Here is a 27,666-nt window from a genome sequence, read left to right as displayed (position 1 = left end):
TTTGGAATAGCTCAACTGGAATTCCATCACCTCCACTAGCTTTGTTCGTAGTCATGCTTTCTAAGGCCCACTTGACTTCACATTCCAGGATGTCTGGCTCTAGGTCAGTGATCACACCATCGTGATTATCTGGGTCGTGAAGATCTTTTTTGTACAGTTCTTCTGTGTATTCTTGCCATCTCTTCTTAATATCTTCTGCTTCTGTTAGGTCCATACCATTTCTGTCCTTTATCGAGCTCATTTTTGCATGAAATGTTCCTTTGGTATCTCTGATTTTCTTGAAGAGATCCCTAGTCTTTCCCATTCTGTTGTTTTCCTCTGTTTCTTTGCATTGATCGCTGAAGAAGGCTTTCTTATCTCTCCTTGCTATTCTTTGGAACTCTGCATTCAGATGTTTATGTTGTTCCTTTTCTCCTTTGCTTTTCGCTTCTCTTCTTTTCACAGCTATTTGTAAGGCCTCCCCAGACAGCCATTTTGCTTTTTTGCATTTCTTTTCCATGGGGATGATCTTAATCCCTGTCTCCTGTACTATGTCACGGACCTCATTCCATAGTTCATCAGGCACTCTATCTATCAGATCTAGGCCCTTAAATCTATTTCTCACTTCCACTGTATAATCATAAGGGATTTGATTTAGGTCATACCTGAATGGTCTAGTGGTTTTCCCTACTTTCTTCAATTTAAGTCTGAATTTGGCAATAAGGAGTTCATGGTCTGAGCCACAGTCAGCTCCTGGTCTTGTTTTTGCTGACTATATAGACCGTCTCCATCTTTGGCTGCAAAGAATATGGTCAGTCTTATTTCAGTGTTGACCATCTGATGATGTCCATGTATAGAGTCTTCTCTTGTGTTGTTGGAAGAGGGTGTTTGTTATGACCAGTGCATTTTCTTGGCAAAACTCTATTAGTCTTTGCCCTGCTTCATTCCATATTCCAAGGCCAAATATGCCTGTTACTCCAGGTGTTTCTTGACTTCCTACTTTTGCATTCCAGTCCCCTATAATGAAAAGGACATCTTCTTTGGGTGTTAGTTCTAAAAGGTCTTGTAGGTCTTCATAGAACCATTCAACTTCAGCTTCTTCAATGTTACTGGTTGGGGCATAGACTTGGATTACTGCGATACTGAATGGTTTGCCTTGGAAACGAACAGAGATCATCCTGTCGTTTTTGAGATTGCATCCAAGTACTGCATTTTGGACTCTTTTGTTGACCATGATGGCCACTCCATTTCTTCTGAGGGATTCCTGCCCACAGTAGTAGATATAATGGTCATCTGAGTTAAATTCACCCATTCCAGTCCATTTTAGTTTGCTGATTCCTAGAATGTTGACATTCACTCCTGCCATCTCTTGTTTGACCACTTCCAATTTGCCTTGATTCATGGACCTGACATTCTAGGTTCCTATGCAATATTGCTCTTTACAGCATTGGACCTTGCTTCTATCACCAGTCACATCCACAGCTGGGTATTGTTTTTGCTTTGGCTCCATCCCTTCATTCTTTCTGGAGTTATTATCAGAGAAATGCAAATCAAAACAACAAGGTACCATTTCACGCCAGTCAGAATGGCTGCAATCCAAAAGTCTACAATCAATAAATGCTGGAGAGGGTTTGGAGAAAAGGGAACCCTCTTACACTGTTGGTAGGAATGCAAACTAGTACAGCCACTATGGAGAACAGTGTGGAGATTCCTTTAAAAACTGGAAACAGAACTGCCTTATGATCCAGCAATCCCACTGCTGGGCATACACACCGAGGAAACCAGAATTGAAAGAGACATGTGTACCCCAATGTTCATCGCAGCACTGTTTATTATAATAGCCAGGACATGGAAGCAACCTAGATGTCCATCAGCAGATGAATGGATAAGAAAGCTGTGATACATATACACAATGGAGTATTACTCAGTCATTAAAAAGAATACATTTGAATCAGTTCTAATGAAGTGGATGAAACTGGAGCCTATTATACAGAGTGAAGTAAACCAGAAGGAAAAACACCAATACGGTATACTAACGCATATATATGGAATTTAGAAAGACGGTAACAATAACCCTGTATGCGAGAGAGCAAAAGAGACACAGATGCATAGGACAGTCTTTTGGACTCTGTGGGAGAGGGAGAGGGTGGGATGATTTGAGAGAATGGCATTGAAACATGTATAATATCATATAAGAAAGTAATCACCAGCCCAGGTTCGATGCATGATACAGGATGTTTGGGGCTGGTGCACTGGGATGACCCAGAGGGATGGTATGGGGAGGGAGGTGGGAGGGGGGGGGTTCAGGATGGGGAACACGTGTACACCGGGGCCAGATTCATGTTGATGTATGGCAAAACCAATACAATGCTGCTGCTGCTAAGTCGCTTGTCGTGTCCGTCTCTGCGCGACCCCGTAGACGGCAGCCCACCAGGCCCCACCGTCCCTGGGATTCTCCAGGCAAGAACACTGGAGTGGGTTGCCATTTCCTCCTCCAATGCATGAAAGTGAAAAGTGAAAGTGAAGTCGCTCAATCATGTCTGATTCTTAGCAATCCCATGGACTACAGCCTACCACGCTCCTCCGTCATGGGATTTTCCAGGCATGAGTACTGGAGTGGGTTGCCATTGCCTTCTCCGAAACCAATACAATATTGTAAAGTAATTAGCCTCCAATTAAAATAAATAAATTTAAATTTAAAAAAAATAATAGCAAAAAAAAAGAAAAATATGCATCCTCTTGCATGAGGTTTATAAAAAGAGAGCATTCATGATATAGCATCAAGAAGGCAATTTTTCCAATATTACTAAAAAACGAAATAAGGGGAAAAAATCTTAATTTAAAGCCTCAAGCCTGAACGTTCAACTGATGGAAAGAAAAAAAAATCGTTAAATTTGGTAACCATTCTATTATGGATTTTTTCGAATCCTTGCAAACTAGAAATAGAAGAAAACTTCTAAATATAAAAAGAGAAAACATTCTCCTTAGTCAAAAACAACAAAGGCTGCCTCTACCCAGCGCTAGTCCATAAACTAAAATAAAATTTAATATTCGAAAGAAGGAAACAAACGTGAGTAGTTGCAGATTATACAGCTGTCCAATTAGCAATGGAAAAACACCCGCAGACCAGCCCTATGGGCGGCTTCTCGCCGCCCCTGGTGCCCCACCCCGACGGCCAAGCCCGCGCCCTTGCACGTACGCATGCGCAACTTTCGCGCACGCGCGCCGGCCCGAGGAGGGAAAAGATGGCGGCGCCCAGCTTCCCAACGCCGCTGCATGGGCATGTGGGCCGCGGCGACTTCAGCGATGTGTACGAGCCCGCAGAGGACACTTTTCTGCTGCTGGACGCACTCGAAGCGGCGGCGGCCGAACTCACGGGGTGCGAGGAGGGCGAGGGTTCCCGCGGGAGAGGGTTCGGGAGTCCTGGAGAGGCGGCCGCGCAGGACCAAGGCAAGGACTGTCGCCGCCCTCCCCGCGAGGAGGCAGTGTCGGCCCGCTTGGGAACAGCTGACACCAGAACTCTGTAACTGAAGGTTTTCCCGTGGATGCACACAATCCTTGCGGCAGGGAGCTGTCCGCTTTCTTCCCAAGGTGGTGTTTTGGTTTCAGGGGCTCCGTGCTTCGTCACCACTTCAGGATGTATCGTTTCCTATCAGCTGTTAATCTGAAGAGCCTAAAGAGTAGCGATATTATAACACGTTCAAAAACAAAACGTCCTGAGAACGCTGCCTCTCAATATTACCGTTTTTAGTAAATATCAGTGCCCCATAGCATTATTGAATCTACGCAGTACATAAAAGCATTCTCCAGCAATGGAAGGGCACCAAAAAGAAATGAGGTTGTAAAATATTGGAGTAGGGCAGTGTGTTTAAACCCACTGGATAGCATACTCAGCTACCCAGCAAAAACCTGACCACGTGTGGTTACTGAGCACTTGAAATGTGACTAGCACTGAATTTTTAATTTATTGTAAAAAATTTAAAGTTACATGCAGCTAGCTGCCTACAGAATATACCCTAGCTTATAATAAGTTTTAAAATTGATCTGTTGAAGCGCTTGTATAGATTTTAATTCAATATTATAAAAAGCGAATACTTACAGTGTCATTTTTTAGATGAAAGCAATTTGGGTAGTTAGATTTAATTAATTTGGGCTTCCCGGGTAGCTCAGCTGGTAAAGAATCCGCCTGCAGTGCAAGATACCCCCTGCCTCAATTACTGGGTTGGGAAGTTCCCCTGGAGAAGGGATTGGTTACCCACTGCAGTATTCTTGGGCTTCCCTGGTGGTTCAGATGGTAAAGAATCCCCCTGCAAAGCTAGCCTGGAGGATTGCCATGGGGCTACAGTCCATGGGGTCCCAAAAAGTCCACGCGACTAAGCACACAGCACACACAGATTTAGTTAAAGATCAAAAGTTGAAATGGGGTTTTTCAGGGTGAAACAAACAGCTGTCAGGCTTAGAAGGTCCAAATTGTATTTGTTTCTCTCTCTTGGTCAGATTTTTCTGTGTATAAATTGCTCCAACTCTTAATAAACCAATTTTTCATTGTAAGTATTGAAACTTTTGGATCTACTGGAATACAGAATAGAACGGTACTGTTTTATAACATATCTTTTATTATCAAGATATCCCAGAAAGATTTTAAAGCACAAATTGCCTTGCTGTAAAAGGAACTGTTTTTATTTTAAAGTCTTGGGTATTTCTGGTCATGGAATTCTAATTATTTATGAGGCCACGATAGTTATTTTCAAATAGAAGCCTCCTGTTAAGATTCAACAGACCTTCCTACAGCACAGTAAAAGCTTGTCAGATGTACAGAGTGGTTCCAGAAGTTAGAAACCCCTAGAGTCTGTTGTTTTTGAATAGTTCATTTGGCAAGTTAGGTGCTAGTGAAGTTGCTCAGTTGTGTCCAACTTTTTGCTACCCCGTGGAGTATAGCCCACCAGGCTCCTCTATCCGTGGGATTTTCCAGGCAAGAATACTGGAGTGGATTGCCATTTTCTTCTCTAGGGGATCTTCCCAACCCAGGGATCAAACCCTCATCTCCTTAGGTGCTAGAGTGCCCCTTAAATACCATCAAACCTGTTTCTGGAATGGGGATGATTTGCACTTTTACCGTATATACAAGATTATGTTGTTGTTGTTTAGTCACCAAGTCATGTCCAACTCTTTGCAATCCCCCTGGACTGTAGCCCGCCAGACTCCTTTGTCCATGGGATTTCCCAGGCAAGAATACTGGCGTGGATTGCCATTTTCTTCTCTAGGGGATCTTCCCAACCCAGGGATCAAACCCTTATCTCCTGCATTGGCAGGTGGATTCTTTACCACTGGGTCACCAGGAACGTCCATATACCAGATTATAGGGAAGGATAAGTATGGTAGAATCAAGAATTTGTGTATTTAATTGCATTCTTAAGAGTATTATTAATATTCTAAGGTCAGATTACTTGGCTGTTTTCCCAATTCAGTGTAGAGATGTATAAATACAGGATTTCTCTGCTGCTCTAAATCTATTATTAGTAGAAGTGGGGGGTGGTTCTTGTCTTCCCCTGGGATATGCTGATGAACTCATGAGTTACTTCAAAATGAGAGAAAACATCTTTTATTTTTTATTTTTTTAATATAAATTTATCTATTTTAATTGGAGGCTAATTGCTTTACAATATTGTATTGGTTTTGCCATACATCAACATGAATCTGCCACGGTTGTACACGTGTTCCCCATCCTGAACCCCCCTCCCACCTCTCTCCCCATACCATCCCTCTACGTCATCCCAGTGCACCAGCCCCAAGCATCCTGTATCATGCATCAAACCTGAGCTGGCGATTTGTTTCATATATGATATTATACAAAAAACATCTTTTATAAATAAATGTTGTAATAATACCTTTTCATTTTTAGGAAACACCAAACTAGGAGCTCCTTCTGGGAAAAGCTGATGTCTTCCATATTAATATTTCTAACTCTAAATTAACATTCCATTGTTTATGTAATGTTCTGTGAAAATCAAAAACTATTATTTTGCAGACTTCAATCACACACCCAAAATTTCAACAGTTTTGAACAGTAAATGAGCACTAAGTGATTGTTGGGAATTAGCTTATTTATCGGAGAAGGCAATGGCACCCCACTCCAGTACTCTTGCCTGGAAAATCCCATGGATGGAGGAGCTTGGTAGGCTGCACTCCATGGGGTCTCAAAGAGTCTTGTCAGGACTGAGCAACTTCACTTTCACTTTTCACTTTCATGCATTGGAGAAGGAAATGGCAACCCACTCCAGTGTTCTTTCCTGGAGAATCCCAGGGACGGGGAGCCTGGTGGGCTGCCGTCTATGGGGTCGCACAGAGTCGGACACGACTGAAGCAACTTAGCAGCAGCAGCAGCAGCAGCTTATTTATAAATTTCTTTTATATTTCCATGTATTTTCAGGTGAGGGATGATTCTGGGAAATAGACATTATAGTAGCATGAGTTATATTCAATGATGTGTATTTTAATACCACTATGCTAATATTTATTTTATTTTGTTTTTTTAGAGTGGAAATATGCCTCGAGGTTGGCTCAGGGTCTGGAGTGGTATCTGCATTCCTAGCCTCTGTGATTGGTCCTCAGGCTTTGTATATGTAAGTATAAGTGTACACATTCATCCACACCTTGGTCTAAGAGATTCATGGTGACTATGACTGCTTGAATGAAACATTTTTGTAAGTGGATAATATGTATCTGATAGTGTCTATTTTAAGTGTGCTTAGGACTCTGATTACAAATTATGCCTCCTTAAAAGTGACAAATGCGTGTTCAAAATTGTCCCATTATACTACGTAATTATAGAAGCCAGATAATAATTTTAAGTCATCTCTAAATTTGAATCATTTTTAGATAAATAATTTATCAGAAAAAATTGGAACATAATAAAATTTCTTTATAGAAGATTTGAGAATATATAAAATATAAACAAGAAAATAATATCACCCATAAATTTTACCACACGTGGCCCAATTGTTTTCCTCTATTTCTTTTTTCACTTCCTGTGTTTTTCATTTAATACTGTATGATGAGCATTTTCCTTTTATATTTCATTTTTGGTAGCTGCATAGTATTTCTCCATTGGATTCATAATTTAATAAATTCCTTCAGATATGTTTGCATGTAGCTATATTCTACTCTTGGTCTTTACATCAATATAACAATTTTTTTCATCAGTATGACAAATCTGAATTGCTTTTTTATTCACCATTATTAAAGTATTTCAATTTTTTTCTAAATCTACTTTATATAAAAGGAGTGGAACATTCTTTGCATTTTTATCCATAGACATAGGATATAGTTTTTTCTTTTCTGTTTATAGGTGCACCGATGTCAACCCTGAGGCAGCAGCGTGTACCCTGGAGACTGCACGCTGTAACAAAGTCCACATTCAACCAATAATTACAGATTTGGTAAGCTGTTACTCTCTGCTCAGTAGTGTAATAATTAATTTTCTTTTCAGTTAAGTTAAGGTCAAGATGATTTACATCAAAGAAACTTGAGTGATTAATTAAGTAACTTTTAACCCGGTACAGTACAGTGCAGTTCATTCAGTCGTGTCCGACTCTTTTAACCCACTAGACAAAGTAAATTCTTTTTTTTTTAATTTATTTATTTTAATTAGAGTCTAATTACTTTACAATATTGTATTGGTTTTGCCATTCTTCTTAACTGATCAGTTCAGTTCAGTTCTGTTGCTCAGTCATGTTTGACTCTTTGCGATCATGAACTGCAGCACGGCAGGTTTCCCTGTCCATCACCAACTCCCGGAGTTTACTCAAACTCATGTCCATTGAGTCGGTGATGCCATCCAACCATCTCATTCTCTGTTGTCCCCTTCTCCTCCTGCCTTCAATCTTTCCCAGCATCAGTGTCTTTTCCAGTGAGTCAGCTCTTCGCATCAGGTGGCCAAAGTATTGGAGTTTCAGCTTCAACATCAGTCCTTCCAATGAATATTCAGGACTGATTCCCCTTAGGATGGACTGGTTGGATCTCCTTGCAGTCCAAGGGACTCTCAAGCATCTTCTCCAACAACACAGTTCAAAAGCATCAATTCTTCGGCGCTCAGCTTTCTTTATAGTCCACTCTCACATCCATACGTGACTACTGGAAAAACCATAGCCTTAACTAGACAGACTGGTCATAACTTTTCTTCCAAGGAGTAAGCGTCTTTTTATTTTATGGCTGCAGTCACCATCTGCAGTGATTTTCGGCTCTTAAGCTAATACAATCCACCTTTCCCACAATCCAAAGGAAATTTCTGTTGGCTTGTACAGATCAGGTATCTTTCGGTCAGAAGTGAAGAGAATCCATCAAACGGGCTTAAATAAAAAGAGTGGATGGCTTCAGGCACGGCTGGCTTCAGGAACTCAAATGATGTTACAGGCATCTTTTTCTTAGCTCTAAACTTCTTTCTAGTAGCTCTGTTCCTCTGCAGTCTTTGGCTGCGTGGTAGCAAGATGCTTGCATGTCCATATCTTATTTCTCAGCAACCCCACAGGGAAAGAAACACTTTCTATTTTCAGTTACTCTAGCAGAAACCCCAGACTGAGTACCATTTGTATCAACTTTGGTCATATGCCCATCTCTCAGTCTGTTACTGTGATCCAGGGGGATTGGATATGCACAGGATTGACTTGAGCCTGAGTGGTAGTCCCACTCCCGCAGCTGGGTTGAAATAAACCCTACCCATACCACTCCTATTGAGAAGGAGTGGAGGTAGAGTTTCCTCAGTGAAAGTCAAGGACACATCATCAGAAGAAAGGCAGAACGGGTCCAAGGCAGGTAAAAAGAACAGATGACAACTCTAGAACCATTATTTTAAGTTACAATCATACATTTCTCAATTCCAGTTTTCAGAATATTTTCGATTATACGAGTAAGATTTGGATAATTTTGAACCTTTTTTTACTTATAAATGTTAATGACTTTTTATAAGCAAAAATCATGATAGCATGTACAAGGTGGGCCTAAGACATATAATATGCTTTCATGCTGTTTGGCCTATATTACTCTTATACTGATAAGGTTTTGAGGTTTTTCTTCTTTTTTAAACTCACAAATGATTTAAGGAATCAAGCCAAAGATCTAAGAAATTTTGTATCACTAGAAGTTGTTAGTGCTATTATTAAAAATTAGACTATCAAGAAAGGTACTCAGTTGATTTACATGAAATCAGTATGGTGATTTTGCTCTTGAAATTTTTTAATATGTCCATAATTAGTATTAAATATATGTTTTCTTGGTATAATAATAAAACTTTAGAGATAGAAGAAATTTGGAATATCTATTTTTGTTAACAGGTAAGGGATATTTTTGAAAGTCATTAAATTAATACAGTGATAAATCCAGAGTTTATGCCCAGATTTTCTGAATCAGAATCTAGAAGTCTCACAGCTTTTTAAAGGTGGAAGTCAGTTCTAAAGCTGTCAGAATCCATTTTGTCAATAGTGAAAGTTGACCATGATACTCAGTGCTGACTTGTGGCAAAGAAAATAGAAAGATGTAGGTATGAAGTGAAGTGAAAGTTGCTGTCATGTCCGACTCTTTGTGACCCCATGGACTATACAGTCCATGGAATTCTCTAGGCCAGAATACTGGAGTGGGCCAGAATACTGGAGTGGGTAGCCATTCTCTTCTCCAGGGGATCTTCCCAACCCAGGGATCGAACCCAGGTCTCCCGCTTTGTAGGCGGATTCTTTACCAGCTGAGTCACAAGGGAAGCCCACTTTGCAAAACTTTACGTTTGCTTGTATTCAGAACACTAGACATAGATTATCAGAACTATCAAAAACTATTGTTTTGGATAATTGAGTTTGTTTACAAAGTTTGTATTTCGTTTTTAGTTTTAGAAGGAAGTCTTCTTCAAATGTGTCTTATGTACTTCCTTACATTCTTAAACTGAACATAATTTTACCTTTTAGTGATTCAAGGTCATTAATATGAATATCAGTCATCATTCTGTACTGTATGTGATGATGACAAGGCTTATTAGAGTCTAAGTTTTTATTTTCTGCAGTGATTCTGACGTTTTATTTTCTCTCCTCTTTGTCTTTCACTTGCTTTATGTTGTTATATTTTACTGCTCCCCATAGATAGCACTTCCTCTCTCTTTTCATATGCTTTGTGCTAGAAATGCATGGATGTGTGCTAAGTCAGTTCAGTCATGTCCAACCCTGCGACCCTGTGGACTGTAGCCTGCCAGGCTCCGCTCTCCATGGGATTCTCCAGACAAGAATACTGGATTGGGTTGCCATGCCCTCCTCCAGGGGATCTTCCTGACCCAAGGCTTGAACCCATGTCTCCTACGTTGCAGGTGGATTCTTTTACTGCTGAGCCACCAGGGAAGCCCTTGTGCTAGAATATCAAGCAATTAATTTAGTTCAAATTGTATTTAAACTAAGAGTTTAACAGTTCTGAATAATTCTATAGAAAGTTATATCAGTTCAAAGATTTATAAGATGCCAAACAACTTATGTTTTTAGTGTCTCTTCCCACTATTCTTAGTTCTTTTTTTCTTTGATATATAATTGTTTCAGCCAGTCCATTTACAAGTTACTAAAGAAGTACAAAGAAAAGTACAGCCCTATCATCTGGTATTTTTGTCATTAATATATGTTTTCTGTCATCTTATAAAACATTTCCCTTAGTTGTAGAAAATAAATATTTAAGTTAGCAGCTATAAATTTAAAGTTGTGTATAAATCTATGTAGAATATATGAGAGCTTGCCTTCTTCTTATTTTATCTTCTAAAAGTGAGCCCAGAGTGTAGCTGTTGAAGCTACTGAAGAGCGGAGTGTTCATTCTGATAAATAGCTTATTTTCCTTGTTTATAGGTGGAAACATGTTTTTTTTTAATCTGAATCAAAATACAAAAATATTTATCTCCATTTCTGTCTTAAATATGGCCTCTAACACACTTTTGTCTAAAAACGTGGGAGAATATATTTTAAAATTGATTGATTGATCCATCTATTCAACCATCTACTTATTTATTTATTTCTGGGTCCAGCTTAAAATTCTGACTCTCTTGAACATTTTTTAGGTCAAAGGCTTGCTACCAAGATTGAAGGAAAGTGTTGATCTTCTTGTGTTTAATCCTCCTTATGTTGTGACTCCACCTGAAGAGGTAAGACGTACAGCAAAATTTAATTACTAATATTTTCAGCTGTTTTCTGTCTCAGATCAAATGTACTTCATCATATGACATCAGTCAGCTGCTAATAGCAGACTGCTATGATTTTACTCGTGTGGAAGTGAAAGTCGCTCAGTCGTGTCTGACTCTTTGTGACTACATAGACTATACAGTCTGTGGAATTCTCTAGGCCAGAATACTGGAGTGGGTAGCCTTTCCCTTCTCCAGGGGATCTTCCCAACCCAGGGATCAAACCCAGGTCTCCCACACTGCAGGCAGATTCTTTACCAGCTGAGCCACAAGGGAAGCCTAAGAATATTGGAGTGGGTAGCCTGTCCCTTCTCCAGCAGATCTTCCCAACCCAGGAATTGAACCAGGATCTCCTGCATTGCATGCAGATTCTTTACCAACTGAGCTATCAGGGAAGCCTGATTTTACTCATAATTGTCAATTATTGAATACTATTGGTAGACATAGGAAAGGAGCCTGAAATTAATGGAAATTAAAACTGTGATCCATATCTAGTCTTTAAAATCCCATCCATATCAGGCCATGGTATTTAAATCGTATGTGTGTGTGTACCTTTGTCATGAATAACAAATCTGCAAAACAAAATATTTTAATCAGCCTTAAATTCACATAGGAATTATCTCTGAAAGGCTCAGGTTTCCTCCTTTCACAAGGATTTGGAAGTGGGGGAGGAGGAGAACCAATTCTCACTTCAGATAGGAAAAGGTATAACCTTGAAATACATAATTATAAAGTTTTCAGTCATGAAGAGGTAAACCATATTAGAAGTGTTAGAAAGAAAAAGAAAAAAAAAAGAAGTGTTAGGCACTCAGTCATGTCTGACTCTTTGTGACCCCACGGACTGTAGCCTGCCAGGCTCCTCTGTCCATGGAATTTCCCAGGCAAGAATACTGGAGTGGGTTGCCATTTTCTTCTCCAGGGGATCTTCCTGATCCAGGGATCAAACCCCCGTCTCCTGTGCTTCCTGGATTCTTTACCCTCTGTGCCACCAAGGAAACCAACCATGTTAACCACTTCCCAATTTAAAGAAGTAATGGACAAAGCAGACAGAAGTGTAATAGTGGACTAAGGCTTGCTTTCCTTTGAATTATTATACCTATTTTAGTCTTTGATTATCAGCAAGGTTGATAAATATTGCATTCATCTCCACCAAGAAGGGAGAGGTCTGCATTGCTGCTGCCGCTCCTGCTGAGAAGCTGTTGCTCCCCTGACATATGAAATCATTTGAGAAGGAAAGTCATTGTTATAAGGTGAGCAGCAGTTGAGGGAAATGCAGCTAAATAAAATACATGCAGCTCAGGAAAGCACTATGGAAATAAATATCAAGAGAGTAACAAAAATGGTTTAGTCCAGTAATCTCAGTCTTTTGGATGTAATTTAGGAAAATCATTAACAACAGAATAAAAGTTGTAATTTACAAAAATATGTTTATTGCAGCTTTATATATGATGGCAAATAATATGAACCTAAGTATGTAACAGAAAGAAACAAGTAAATCATGGTTTATCAGGCCCACAAACTACTGGCAAGCCTAGTGAATGAAGAGGAGATTCTGGGAACATGCTAATACGATTGGGCTTCCTTTCTGCCACATTCCTACTGCTAAGCTATGCGTGTAATTGTACAGATAATTGAGTGTGGGCAATGTCTTGGGCTTTGTCACTGTTCCAACAGAGAAAGCTAGTGTCTTCCGTTAGCAGAGCAGTTAGCAGGGTTAAAAGGCAGCATAACAAAGATTTCCTGGAGCTTAAAAACATGTTTTACAATGTAAAACATTAGGAAACAAATTGAGAGACTGTAGTCTCTGTCATGACCTGAATCAGTGGTCTGGAAACCAAATAAAATATTTTGGCTTATGAAGATAAAAAGAATGAAATCATGAAGGTAAAAGTAAGGAAACTTAGAGGTTAGATCCAGGAGATGTAACATACAAATACCAGGAGTTTGCGCATATAAAAAGTTGTGTCTATACTTACTATTCCATCTAAAAATGTGAGGTTAGATATTGTGGTTTGAACCTGTGACCTGTCAAGGATTAGGAGCAGGCAGTCAGCAGGCCACCAAAGGTGACCCTCCTTCCGAAGATGACCCCTCTGTGGCCTGTGAGATTGTGGTTGGTGCCAGGCCATCCTCCTGAAGGGCTGTCTCCAGTGCAAGCAGACAGAGCTGGCCGAGCATCCCCAGAAGGCAAGTAGAGAGGGTTCAGCACCGAGGGCTCCTAGTCCATGCTAAACAGGGCCATCACCATGCACGCTTTCCACAGAGCACTGTACCCTGTGAAACATTCAGAGAGTGGGCTCCTCCGAAACAAGGGAGGAAGCCAAGGAGGAGGAAGACATGAGCCCCAGAAAAAGGGAGTGCTGGGAATGCTAGGAAAGGAAGTCTCCAGGAGGAAAGTCTTGATTAAAACAGAGGAACTGATAAAGGCCCTTCTGTGATTAACTTTGTGGGAAAGTATATGGAGAAGCTTATGACACATATGAGAATAAATACAAAAAAATTAAGCAAATGGACATGCTGAATGTCCAGCAACAGCTAAATAAGAGATGATACTTTTATACCATAAAATATTATGTAGCCATTACAAAGGAAATTGAACTATACCTGATCACACAAAGAGATTTCTATAAGGTATTGTTGAGTGAGAAAAGTAAGATACAAGTAAGAATGTAGATACAATCTTATCTTTGTAGAACATGGACAAAAAAGAAAAACGTGTGTGTGTGTGTGTGTGTGTGTGTGTGTGTGTGTGTGTGTGTATAGAAGATGGGAGGGGAGCAGATGAACAAAAGAGTAAAAGGGGAAAAGTACAGTTTTTTTGTTTTTTTTTAAGGTTTATGAACATACTTCTTTTAATTATACATGAACATGGTTATAAGTATAAAGAAACTACTTTTATGCCTTGACAAATGAATAAAAGTAGAGTGTACAGCTGTATATAGATAATTTAAACTGAAATATGAACAAAAACCATTAAAGGGATTAGAAAGAAAATAATTATATTAGAGTTTAAGTAGTTTCTGAGTGATTTCTTCAATATATTCCTTAGTTTTAGAAACAATATACAGTGGTAAGGCTCTAAAGATTTTTAATGCTATATAAACTCTCAAGGTTTTGTTTCTATAATAAGATTGTTATAGGAAAAAGTGCTTCCTTGTACCTTTATGTAATAAATGGGTTCCTAAGAAAGGGCTGTGATACTCTGAGTATCTAAGAGAGCCGGCTGCTGTGGGATGTTGTCAAGCTTTGTTGCTGTGAAGTAGATCTCTCATAATACCAGTTCTCCCATCTAGTTTCTTTCTGATTGTTCTGTTTTAAATAGAGGAATTTAAACATGTTGATGGTAACAGCTATTACTAAGCCACATTAAGTGCAGGGCATTGTTCTCAAACTTTAAATATACTTCCTCATTTGTTCCTAATAGATAAAAAGATTGTTTTTTGATCATTTTCCTAACTGTACAGATAAAAGTGTTACTTTCCTAATGTTACAGATGAGAAAGGAAACTAGTTCATCAAGATTAGAGACTTATATATAAGGTTACACATGCTAGGAAATAGTGGGTCACAGATTCAACTTTACCGCCACCTCCTCATCAGCCGTAAAATACAAAATACATACCTGTTTGGTCATCGTAGCTTGTCAAAAAGATTGTGTTTTTGTGTGTGTAACTTAGAACAGTCTTTCTAACAGGTCGGGAGTCGCGGGATACAGGCAGCTTGGGCTGGTGGCAGAAACGGTCGTGAAGTCATAGACAGATTCTTACCACTGGCTCCAGATCTCCTTTCACCAAGAGGATTGTTCTATTTAGTCACCATTAAAGAAAACAATCCAGGTAATACAGATCATTTTATCTTTTAACCATTTCCTTAGCTGAAATCAAGGTTAATTGTGTCAAAGACTGTAATTAAGTAACCCAGAATGTTAATGAATGTAGTTGCTGACAACTGCTAATACAGACACAGCATTAGCATTCATGTTGAAAGAGGAGAGAGATTTTTAAGAGGTAGATTTTTCTGATTTTAAAGAGTATTGTGTTTTTGAGGGGTTTTCCCCTAATTTATAAACCAGTACCCAAATACAGAGTCTGTAATTTCTTCTTCTAACACCTGACCTTCAATACTGTGAATTTTCTAGTCTTTATGTCATTGGCAGTTCTGCTGTATATTCTTTAGTTCATCTAAAGTTTTATCATGAAAGCTATCTCCTGATACTGATTTTTATATCCTGGCTTTCAGATTAGTTGGTAACTAAATTGACTGTAATCTTTCTTCTCTTTTCTGTACATCTCAGGTTTGGTTTTTATGTGGTATGTTATATTCTCAGTCCCTCAGATCACATCATAATTACTAGTGTTGTAGGTTTGAGGGGGAGGTGAGTTGTGTGTGTGTGGTTTTTTTTTTGTTTGTTTGTTTTTGGTAACTTCAGTTTCCCTGTTTTGTCTTTGTAGTGTTAAATATTAGCAAAGGGAAGGTTTTACTTTTTCAGTACTCCTGAAAAAAAGAAGCTACTTCGTTTACTGCCACTTTTCGACTTCACCGTATGATTTGCCCATACCCTTGTTGGCGTTTTTCATCCAGAAGGAGGAACGTAGGGCAGAGATTAGAGCCAGGCAACTCAAAAATGAATCATTTATTGTAATAGCAAGTATAACTCCTGTTTCTGTTGAGTCCAGAGCAGGCTACCACCGCACAGTAGTCATTCAGTCTTGACTAGAAGTTCTCAGCAACACCCTGAAAATACAGAGTGCGCTCATCTATCTGAAGTCCAAGTTCACTTTAATAGAAATTGCATGGTGTTCACTGTTCTCTCAGATGATTGGAGCTTGTAAATAATCTGTTACTAAATAAACTGTGTACTGATTGTACACACTTCACCAAATGATTTAATTGGATTTTATCTTTTAATTTTCATTTTAGAAGAAATTTTGAAAATAATGAAGACAAAAGGTCTACAAGGGACAACTGTCCTTTCCAGGCAAGCAGGCCAAGAAATGCTTTCAGTCCTCAAGTTCACCAAGTCCTGATCCACAGTGTGTGCTACTTAAAGCTGAATGCTTTTGGCATATTTTGAAACTGAAAGTTTTTTCTCTGTTAACAAGTAAAATTGTCTGAAATTTGTTATCTAGAAAAAGGCAGGCAGGTAGGGCATTTCCTTTTACCCAGCAGTCACCTACAGGAATATTTGCACAAATGCAAGTAAATATATATATATTGAATTTCACATTTTTATATGTATTATATGTGGAGAATATATAATGAAAAAGTTACACTTAATTATACATGAAGAGGATGTTCATTTCAGCATTACTTGTAACGGCAGAACAATGAAGTTAACTGTCCATCAGCAAAGGGATTGGTAAGATAAAGTACAGTATATTCATGTTACTAAACATCTCCAGCCATTAAACATGAGTCACGTCTGTATATACTGAACCAGAAGGGGTTCGTTATGTACTACTGATCAGTGAAAAAAAGCAAGTTGTAAAATAATGTTAGCCTATATGTATATTTTTTAAAAACTAACCAAGAAGGTTTGTGTGTATGTGTATATAAGAAATTCTCAAAAGGTACATGCTGCTGCTGTTGCTAAGTTGCTTCAGTCGTGTGCGACTCTTGTGCAACCCCATAGACAGCAGCCCACCAGGCTCCCCCGTCCATGGGATTCTCCAGGCAAGAACACTGGAGTGGGTTGCCGTTTCCTTCTCCAATGCATGACAGGTGGGAAGAGAGGAACCTTCATCCTTTTGTGTTGGCATTTGTACAGTGATAATCTATTCTATAATGGAAGTTTTTTATATAAAAAATTTTCAAGTTTACATGCTTATTGTCTCCATTCTCTTCTATTATTTAGAGTGGCTTCTGCTTCCATTCTTCTCTCTAGTCACATTTCTCCCACTTTTTATCCTCTATCATATATTTCTATTTTCTTCTTATATATTGCAAACTGATCTAATTTTTTTCTTAGATCAGGGAGAGTTGTTTGTAAATAAACTCAACACTCAGATTATTCACATATTTAAGAGCCTAGGGACTTCCTTAGTGGACCAGAATCTGCCTTCCAGCGCAGGGGACACAGGTTCGATCTCTGGTCAGGGAGTTAAGGTCCCACATGTCATGGGGCAACCAAGCCTACGCACTGCAGCAAAAGAAGCCTGCAGGCCACAACTCGAGAAGCCCGTGTGCCGCAAGAAGCTGCCAGTGTGCCTGCCGCAGCAGGAGAAGCCCACGAACTGCGCCAGAGACCCAGTGCCGCCAACATGTAAATAATTAATAGATTAAAAGGTTTTTTTCTTTTAAAGAGTCCTCATGTATTTTTCAAGAAATGTCAAATTACCTTAACTAAGTTTAGGAACCTCTTCTGTAGTTGCCCCCCAAACCCCCATTTAAAATATGCAGTTGACCCTTGAACAACATGTTTGAGCTGTACAGGTCCACTTGCTTGTGCACAGATTTGTTTCAGTAAAGACACTGCAGCACTTCACAATCTGTGGTTGGTTGAATCCGTGGAGGCCATGGAGGGTCTGGCTATAAAGTTACATGTGAATTATTGGTGTGCAGAAGGGATCAGTGCCCTAACACCCGTGTTGTTCAAGGGTCAACTGTATTTATGAAAGTCAATTAGCGGAGAAGGCAATGGCACCCCACTCCAGTACTCTTGCCTGGAAAATCCCATGGATGGAGGAGCCTGGTGGGCTGCAGTCCATGGGGTCGCTAAGAGTTGGACATTACTGAGAGACTTCACTTTCACTTTTCACTTTCATGCATTGGAGAAGGAAATGGCAACCCCCTCCAGTGTTCTTGCCTGGAGAATCCCAGGGACGGGGGAGCCTGGTGAGCTGCAGTCTATGGGGTCGCACAGAGTCAGACACGACTGAAGTGACTTAGTAGTAGTAGTAATGATAACATCTGCACCCTTAAAATCTTTGCTGCTTATTATACTTGAACTCAAAAAATGTCTGGCCAAGTGTTTTAATGTTTTATGTGTACTTTAAGGTATATTTATCAATTATTTAGTGGAAATATATACATATATAATTTTCTCAAAACTTTTCTTATTCTCTTTTCAAGTATATCTAAATTACTACTTAATTTTTCCATTGAGTTATAAATGTCAATGATTTTTATTGACATTCAATATTTCAATCTATAAAGTCCTTGGTGATATAAATCTAATAGGTTCTGATTACTTGTATATTTGTTATATTTTAACTGGCAAATTTTATTTGTTCAAACCTAATTCTTATGAACTTTGAAGGCCTGGCCTGAGGATGATGTTCATTAAAGAGATATTCCTTTACTCTTGACAGGAGGTGTACCTATTTGCCAGAATTTTAGGTTAATTTTTATAGTTGAGATTTCCTTGATTGTGCAAGTAATGTAAATTCAAACCACAGACCCTCCTGAGAAAAGTTTAGCAATTCTCAGAGAAAAATTAGTACCATTTTTTTTTTCTCACCTGAAGCCTATAAAAATAAGCTGTTTACTGAATTGTTTTTATTTACTTCCAAAGGACAGTTCACAGCTTAAAACTTATACTTGAATTATCCTCTATTTGTATAGCTTCCTCAGATTTAGGTTTTCCTCTGCCAGATCTAAGTTCTAGTGTCCAATTTCCATTAAAGCTCTTTATTCCTGCCAAAGTTCCTTGTATTCAGGGGAGCCCCGGTTTTCACATTTATTTACCACTCTGATATCAGCTTAAAGTTTTGCGGGAGAAGCAGGGTACGGAGGCCCTTGGGGATTTCCGCCCCCTTCTTGTAAACTCAGTAATGCATTCAAAAACTTATGGCTATAATTTATCCAACATCTGCATATTTTTATGCCAAAAGGGCATTTCAGAGTATCTAGTCTGCCATTCTGATGGAAATATAAGTATAGACTCCCATGGCCTTTATTATTTTCTTAAATGATTCCTTAAATATTATATAAGGGCACGCAGACAGTGCTATAAGTAGGCATATGTCTATGTTGTAGAGGCAAGTTTTGCTGCATTTGAAAATTTTCGTCCAAAAGTAAAAGTTAAGCAAGATTCTTTCATTTCCAAAATTGTTTCACTGGAGTTAGGCAAACTTGGAAGTTGCTCGGTTTCCTGCAACCAGAGAAGAGTGGAAAATCACTGTTTCAGGAATTTGCACCCTAGGAAATACGGCTCAATGTGTACCTGCTTTATAGAAAAAATAAATTTATACAGCTGTGATAAAAAAAAAAAAAAGAAAGAAAGTCAATTAGCAGGACTGTAGGACCAGAGTGAGAGGAATCTAGAATTTATTTTTAGTTTGGTTACGTTTAGAATCACCCGAGGACGTTTCAGTTTAGTTAAGTTGCTCAGTCGTGTCGAACTCTTTGCAACCCCATGAACCGCAGTACGCCAGGCTTCCCTGTCCATCGCCAACTCCCGGGGTTTACCCAAACCCATGTCCATTGAGTTGGTGATGCCATCCAACTATCTCATCCTGTCGTCCTCTTCTCCTGCCCTCAATCTTTGCCAGCATTAGGGTCTTTTCAAATGAGTCAGCTGTTTGCATCAGGTGGCCAAAGTATTGGAGTTTCAGCTTCAACATCAGTCCTTCCAATGAGCACCCAGGACTGATCTGCTTTAGGATGGACTGGTTGATCTCCTTGCAGTCCAAGGGACTCTCAAGAGTCTTCTCCAACACCACAGTTCAAAAGCATCAAGTCTTTGGCACTCAGCTTTCTTTATAGTCCAACTCTCAACATCCATACATAGCTACTGGAAAAACCATAGCCTTGACTAGATGGACCTTTGTTGGCGAAGTAATGTCTCTGCTTTTTAATATGCTGTTTAGGTTGGTCATAACTTTCTTTCCAAGGAGTAAGCGTCTTTTAATTTCATGGCTGCGATCACCATCTTCAGTGATCTTTAGCCCAGAAAAATAAAGTCAGCCACTGTTTCCACTGTTTCCCCATCTATTTGCCATGAAGTGATGGGACCGGATGCCATGATCTTAGTTTTCTGAATGTTGAGCTTTAAGCCAACTTTTTCACTTTCAACAAGAGGCTCTTTAGTTCTTCTTCACTTTCTGCCATAAGGGTGGTGTCATCTGCATATCTGAGGTTATTGGTAAAGACAGTACTTAATACGTCTGTGTGGTAAGCTGAATAATAGCCCCCAAAGATATCCATGTTCTAATCCCTGCTGCTGCTGCTGCATCACTTTAGTCGTGTCCGACTCTGTGTGACCTCAGAGACGGCAGCCCACCAGGCTCCTCTGTCCCTGGGATTCTCCAGGCAAGAACAGTGGAGTGGGTTGCCATTTCCTTCTCCAATGCATGAAAGTGAAAAGTGAAAGTGAAGTCGCTCAGTTGTGTCCGACTCTTAGCGACCCCATGGACTGCAGCCCACCAGGCTCCTCCGCCCATGGGATTTTCCAGGCAAGAGTACTGGAGTGGGGTGCCACTGCCTTCTCCGTCTAATCCCTAGAACTCTGTAAATATTACTTTATATGGCAAAAGGGACTTGGCAGAAGCGACTAAGAATTTTGAGATCGGAAGATGATCCTGGATTTTCCAGGTTGCCTCTCAGTGTAATCACAAGTGTATTATGAGACAGAGGCAGAGGGAGATTTTACTACAAAAGAGATGGTATTATGATGACACTGCTGTCTTTGAAGATGGAACAAGGGACTGTCAGCCAAGGAGTACAAGCGACGAGCCCTGGAATCTAGAAAAGGAAAGCAAATGATTCTCTCCTAGAGCCTTTGAAGGGCTTGAAGCCCTGCTGTCAGCTTGATTTTGGTCCAGAAAACCACATTTCAGACTTGTGGCCACCAGAGCTGCAAGAGAATAAATTCCTGCTGTTCTAAGCCACTAAGGTTGTGGTAATTTGTTCCAGCAGCCATGGGAGACTAAAACATGGTCAAAGTTCAAGGGTAACTACCCAAATAGTAGAAACAGGAGAGGAAAACAGCAAATTATAAAGCAAAAGCCTCAATTAATGCTCTAAGACATCACCTTTTGGTCTTTCTGAGCTCTTAGTGAAGGTTTACCTTTAGTAATACTTTTAACTTCATCTGTAGGCCCTGAATTTGATTTTTGCTTAAGACAGCAAAATGAAAACAATTGAGGCTGAGTCTCACTGTCATTCTCACAGATCTTTAAACTCCAAATACATTGGCTTAACTCATCGGCATAGGCAATAGAATTGGCAGGAAGGACCTCACGATTTAAGGGAAGAGTGGGAAAGCAGTGTGAAGTGTGGGTCACCAGGGAGACTTGCTTCATCCTGTAGCCCCTGGCGGTGGGTCCTACAGAAACACTTTTGCACATGGGCCCTACAGCGTTTGGGGTGTGGACTATCGCTGAAGACCCATTGGCTCCAGTAAGCCAGCACTAATGGAGGTTCTGCAGGGAATATTGCAGGACTCAGCACTGCCCAGAAGTGTAGAAGGATTGGAACGTTTACCCTACTTGAAACCTAACAGGTTAACCTGACACAGTTTCACTGTTGGCAGATGAAGGCAGGCTTCCTGGATCAGAGACAAAGAACTTCATTACTCAGCACAGCAATTAATATGAATGTCAGCATATTTTCATCAGCTTCCTCGTGCCCCTGAGCCCCATGGGAGCACCATGGAGGGGCCCAGATGCGTACCTACATACACAGTGGGTTGCATTATAGGAGAGAAAGCCTGGACTTGGGAAAGCTCAATTCTTCTCTGCGGGCATCAAGCATGCCTTCCTTTTGCTGTGGAGACACACTGTTTATCAGACTGGAGGATAAGAGTACCTGTTCTTTAGTTGGAAAATGTCTTCTCTCTGCTTTGAGAGACACTATCCCTCTTTGTATAGTGACCACAGGACGGTCACTATACAAGTATTCTTGAAGAGGTAATCCAGAGCAGAGGAAAGTTAGTGCCTTGATTTCAAGACATGAAGAAAGCCAAGAGACCCTTGAAGAATTATCTTCCAACACAAATCTTCAATCAAGTAGGGGAGACAAGGGACTAGGAACAGTGACTGCGTGTCCACAGGGCCTTCTGCGGAGACACTGCAGTGACTGTAACAGCTGTAATGTGATAAGAGTCTCAGAGCCTGGGTCATCTGAGAGGTGGTTTCCCTGCATGACTGCCTCAGTAGGGTGATGGTAGAGATTCTGGTGAAAGGTTTGGTCCTCCAGGCCCAATCCTATTCAAGTTGCCACAACTTGGGCTATGCTAACCAACTGATTTCAAATAGGTGACAACTAGGGAAATGTAACCATTTATCATTGCCAGAATTCAGAATACATGAGTGAGATACCCAAAGTTTGGTGGCACCACCAGAGGCTTCTGCTACAGCTTTGGAGTGCTATTCATGTTGTGTTGATCTAGTTCAAGGGCTGGCAAAGCATAGCCCACAGGCCGCATCTGGCCCACTACATGTTTTGGTGAATAAAGTTTTATTGGACCACAGCTCTTCATTCATTTGATTCTGTGATACACCGGCAGAGTTGAATAGCTGCCTATAAAACATAAAATATTTACTACCTGGCCCTTGGGCTTCCCTGGTGGCTCAGATGGTAAGGAATCCACCTGCAATGTGGGAGACCTGGGTTCAATCCCTGGATCAGGAAGATCCTCTGGAGGATCTTACTGTCTTGGATCACTCACTCTGGGGGAATCCAGATGCTATGTTTGCTGGAAAACTCAACCCCTTGAAGACATCCATGTGGTGAGGGGCCACAGTCTCCTGCCCACAGCCATGTCAGTGAATCATTTGGAAGAATATTCTCCAACTTCAATCAAGTCGTCAGATGATGACAACAGCCACAACCAACATCTCAACCTCAACTTCATGACAGACCCAAAATAGAACCACCCAGTTAGACCAGCCTCAAATTCCTGACCCATAAAGAAAATGTATCAGAAAATAAATGTTTTTTAAAATGGAAGGCTTGGGATGATTTGCCACATAGTAATAATTAATGAAACCATCAAATGGCTTTCTACTCAAGAGCTTCTTAATTTGTAACATGCACTTTGTTGTCAGATGTTGGTTGTATCTTCAATGGAATGAATATTCAAGAGGTTCATTCACTGTCATGAATTGAATTTTAAAGATTTTTAATCAATTTTGGCACTGATTTAACTGATTTGTTTTGATGTGTCTAATGACACGGGTATAAGAACTGACATTTAACTACAAAGTTCTGCCAACGGGCTTCCCACGTGGCACTAGTGGTAAGAACCCGCCTGCCAAAATGAAAGACGCAGGTTCGATCCCTGGGTTGGGAAGATCCCCTGGAGAAGGAAATGGCAACCCACTCCAGTGTTCTTGTCTGGAAAATCCCATGGACAGAGGAACCTGGCGGGCTGTAGTCCATAGGGTCACAAAGAGTTGGACACAACTGAAGCAACTTAACACATATTCTGCTAATGAAACACATCAATTATGATAGTTTTGCTTTTCATGTGTGCAGTTAAAATTGGAATAGAAAATAATGAAATTGAGAAAAATCACTTGATTTAAAATGAAGTCATGCTTCACAGAGTGATACGTAAATGCACTTTTTGCAGTAGCTTATAATAAAGCCTTTATTTTTGAGCAATCACCATGAAATAATTAAATTCAAATTCACTTCTGCTTCATAGCTTTCTTAAATTAGAACACTTTTTTCTAACACAATACTGTACTCCACCCAAATCTCCACTGTGCAGATTTTAAAGTACATCCACAAATTCTTTGAAACTCCTCCCTTCAAAACATGGAGCCTACTTTTCAACCTCTTGGGTGTAATTCGGACTTAGTGATTCACCTCTGAGGATCAGAGTATGCAAAGAGAAAAACAGTAACCACAACAAAGTAGAAATAATAACCACAATGAAGAAATTTATTTTATTTTCACTATAAAATAAAAAGGCCAAAATGCTTCCTGTATTTTTTAAACAAAATCAAATTATCAGTCATATTTAAAACTATGAAATGAAAAAGTACCACATATCAGTACTTGTGGAAAATGGTTCAACTAATAGAGAGAACTACACCTCTCAAATACATCTACTAGAAAACAAAAAAATATAGGAAGTCAATGAAAAATGTACATTACAAAAAAATAAACCATTACAAGTATAAAGAAATAATAGAAAAAAAAGTAATGAAACAAAAGAAATCTGAATGGTTAAGCAAAATAAAACCTGCAAAGATTAATTAGACAAATCTTTAGTTAGGTTGATTGAGAAAAAGGAGAAATAAATATTAGGGATGAAAAGATCATACTTACAAATAGTGTACAGATACTAAAATTCATAAGAAAATATCACAACTTTACACCAAACCATTTGAAAACTGATGAATAATTTCTTAAGAAAATAAAACTAACATGTGAAAAAAAAAATCTTAAAGAGTCTATGACCATTAAAGAAAGTGAGTTAGTATAGTCTGTCCATTCTATTTTACATAATAAAAGCAAGCTTCCCAGATGGCTCAGATGGTAAGGAAGCTGCCTGAAATGCAGGATACCTGCATTTGATCCCTGGGTCGAGAAGATTCCCTGGAGAAGGGAATGGCTACTCACTCCAGTAATCTTGCCTGGAGAATCCCCACGGGCAGAGGAGCCTGGTGGGCTATATAGTCCACAGGGTCACAAAGAGTCGGACACGACTGAACTGACAAATACACATGTGATTCTACAAATGAGTTTTACCAAACATTCAAGAATACTAACTTTTTTTATATGAATTAGTATATCATTGATATGCTAGTATATCAGTGATACCAAAACAAAACAGAAACAATATAAGAAAATTTTAGGTTAATCTCACTTGTGACTATACAGTACAAGAAATATTATCATAGGGTGGTTTGTGAACAAAGATTCAAACTTCGAAAAAATATCTTTAAAATCCACAAATCTATTATTAATAATAGTATTGATCATGACCAAGTAGGATTAATACCAAGCATGCCAGGATAGTTCAACATTAGAAAATCTATTTAGGAAATCACCACAAGGATAATGGGAAGGAAAAAAGAAAACCTTGCCATTTAATTAGATGTAGAAAAAGCATTTGTTTAAACTCACCATCCATTCAGGCCTTAAGAAAACAAGATGTGAGATTCTATATAGAACTTTTCCCAGAACTACTGTCAAGCAGATTATGATAAAACTTGAGTTACTAGCCATGTAAGGGTTTTAAATTAAGAGAAGTGCTATCCAAAAAAAAAAAAAATCTAACTACTTAATTGTAATCTTGTGACAACTGAAAACTCATTTCTAGTAACACATGTCAAAATGTATATTCTTTTGTTGACAGAAAATGTAACCTCTACATACCTGTGCGGGCCTAGTTTTTAAAAAATATACTTCAGTCAACAGATGGCAGGCAACTGAAAGCAGAAGCAGACGTGAGAATCCAGCTGTCTTCCATCAAGTCAGACATTAAAGAAATCTACAAAATTATCAACTATGTTGCTTTCCCCCTAAACATTTTGGAAAATATAAATGTTTGAGATAAAAAATAAGCCAGTTCTGTATGAACAGGTGATGGATTTCTTACTGTCATTTAAAATAAATTAATGTTTTAAGGAAAATACAATCTTTTCACTTTGTCAGAGCTGTCAATTCTAATAGGGAAGAATTAGGGCTTCCTTGGTGGCTCCACACTAAAGAATTCACCTGAAATGTAGGAACCACAGGAGATGGGATTTGATCCCTAGGTTGGGAAGATTCCCTGGAGGAGGGCATGGCAACCCACTCCAGTAATTCTTGCCTGGAGAATCCCATGGACAGAGGAGCCTGGCGGGCTACAGTCCATGGGGTCGTAAAGATTCAGACACAACTGAAGTGACTTAGCCCAGCACACACAGGCTTTGACTACAAACAGTTCTGTTTAACTTCTCTCTTTTCTGGCAATGACTAGGATCCTAGCAACAGGGCCTTTGGAAGACCTGGCCCAAGCAATACAGCAGTTTCTTCAACATTCCTAGCACCATGACTTGACTGGCTCACCTGGAAGATAAAGTGACCTGCTATTTGTAACAGATGCTCGAACACCAAATCTAAAGTTAAGAAACACCTTTAACTCTCTAAAACTTTCAACAAAAAGCTGTTTGTGTGGTTCTGTCAAACTTGTATGGTAACTTGCTGCCAACCTTTCACTTACCATTTGTCAGAAAACAATTTCCCACATTTTAGGTAAGTGTGTACTGCTTTGCATATTTGAATAAAAAAGTGTAAATAAGATAATTTTCAGGGACATACTGTGAATACATTTTTATAAACAGAAATTGCTACATCATTCTTTTAAACATATCTAATAGAACCTAAATACTATAGCAATTTGATTCCCACCATTATCAATAAAATACAAGAAAGTTCAATAGTCAGACACTTAACATCATTCCCTGGATCTGTATTTTTCTCCATTTCCCTTACAGAATTATAGTATATTTGGGGTGCTGAAAATAACTTATTTTATTCCCCCTACAATGTATGTGTGTGCGTGTGTGTGTGTGTGTGTGTGTGTGTGTGTACACACCAAGTCACTCAGTTGTATCCAACTCTTTGTGACCCCATGGACTACAGCCTACCAGGCTCCTGTGTCTCCAGAATTTTCCTCATCCAGGGGATCTTCCTGACCAATGATCGAACCCATGTCTCTTGCATCTCTTGCATTGCAGGCAGATTCTTTACCACTGAACCACCAGGGAAGCCCTATAATACTGCTGTATAATAAAAATATGAATATAAGTTTTAAAATTTTTTAATTAATTTCCTGTGAATAAGCTGTAGGTATTAAAAATACTTTTCTAGATTGTTACTAAATAAAAATTAGAACAAGAATGTTAAAGATAGAAACATTAAAAATATAGGTAATTAAGAATAAAATATTTTAAATCATACTGAAAATTCATCTGTTAGAGTGTTGAGAGTAGTATGTAGTTTTTTTTTAGTTCATAGTTTCATAAATATATATTACTTATAACTATATATATATATTACTATTTCTATAACATTTATATATAACTAAAATAAGACAGCAGTTGACATAAATTCTACTACTTTTCCTGTTTGTAGATGAAATCACTGAAAAAACTTTTCATGTAAATATGTAGATAATGGAGTTTTATAGTAACTCAATCTTATTACTTGATGTCACTACATTCACTAAATTTTTCTGAGTAATATGCTAAACATAAAATAGTTTCTAATGATTTATTGCCTGAGAGCTCTATTAGGACTTTCCTTTTTTTGGCCATGTGGCATGTGAGATCTTAGTTCCCTGGCCAGGGATTGAACCCGTGCCCCCTGCAGTGGAAGTGTGGAGTCTTAACCACTGGACTGCCAGGGAAGTCCCTCTGCTAAGCTTTTAAGCAACTGAAAACCACTGAGTTGCAAACAAGTATTTGTTAGCTATTACAACCGTCTTTCTCAATATATTTCAAATTACCTCTCTAGATTCCCAGGGTTTCTTTTTTGTTTTCCTCACCATGGCCACTGTAAAATTAGAGCTACATGAGCCAGAATCGTGTCTTAATTCTGTACACAAAGCGACAA

The 27,666-nt window shown here is 39.1% G+C and overlaps 1 protein-coding gene across 3 annotated transcripts; it reads left to right on the top strand.

Annotated features, from left to right (window-relative positions):
• The first annotated feature begins 3,187 nt into the window (after positions 1-3,187).
• Positions 3,188-25,705, top strand: N6AMT1 (N-6 adenine-specific DNA methyltransferase 1). Of its 3 annotated transcripts, none has more exons than XM_027542864.1 (6): positions 3,188-3,358; positions 6,516-6,602; positions 7,328-7,418; positions 11,051-11,134; positions 14,864-15,005; positions 25,424-25,705. In XM_027542864.1, exons 1-6 carry the CDS (start codon positions 3,225-3,227, stop codon positions 25,462-25,464), a joined length of 579 nt encoding a protein of 192 aa, XP_027398665.1. In that variant the 5' UTR covers positions 3,188-3,224; the 3' UTR covers positions 25,465-25,705. The 3 variants fall into 3 exon arrangements, with proteins under 3 accessions (XP_027398665.1, XP_027398580.1, XP_027398496.1); XM_027542779.1 differs by lacking the exon at positions 25,424-25,705 and adding an exon at positions 15,621-16,054; XM_027542695.1 differs by lacking the exon at positions 25,424-25,705 and adding an exon at positions 16,090-16,988 and having other exon boundaries at positions 3,189-3,358.
• Positions 25,706-27,666: the final 1,961 nt, after the last annotated feature.

This window comes from Bos indicus x Bos taurus, chromosome 1 (assembly GCF_003369695.1).
Source record: "Bos indicus x Bos taurus breed Angus x Brahman F1 hybrid chromosome 1, Bos_hybrid_MaternalHap_v2.0, whole genome shotgun sequence".
Classification (NCBI taxonomy): domain Eukaryota; kingdom Metazoa; phylum Chordata; class Mammalia; order Artiodactyla; family Bovidae; genus Bos; species Bos indicus x Bos taurus.
This window is presented reverse-complemented; position numbering and strand designations above follow the sequence as displayed.

Excerpts from the sequence above, each read along its gene's own strand:
- N6AMT1 (XM_027542695.1), top strand. The coding sequence starts at position 3,225 with ATGGCGGCGCCCAGCTTCCCAACGCCGCTGCATGGGCATGTGGGCCGC. Across the intron at positions 7,419-11,050 it reads AACCAATAATTACAGATTTG|GTCAAAGGCTTGCTACCAAG; the intron begins GTAAGCTGTTAC and ends AACATTTTTTAG. Across the intron at positions 11,135-14,863 it reads TTGTGACTCCACCTGAAGAG|GTCGGGAGTCGCGGGATACA; the intron begins GTAAGACGTACA and ends TCTTTCTAACAG.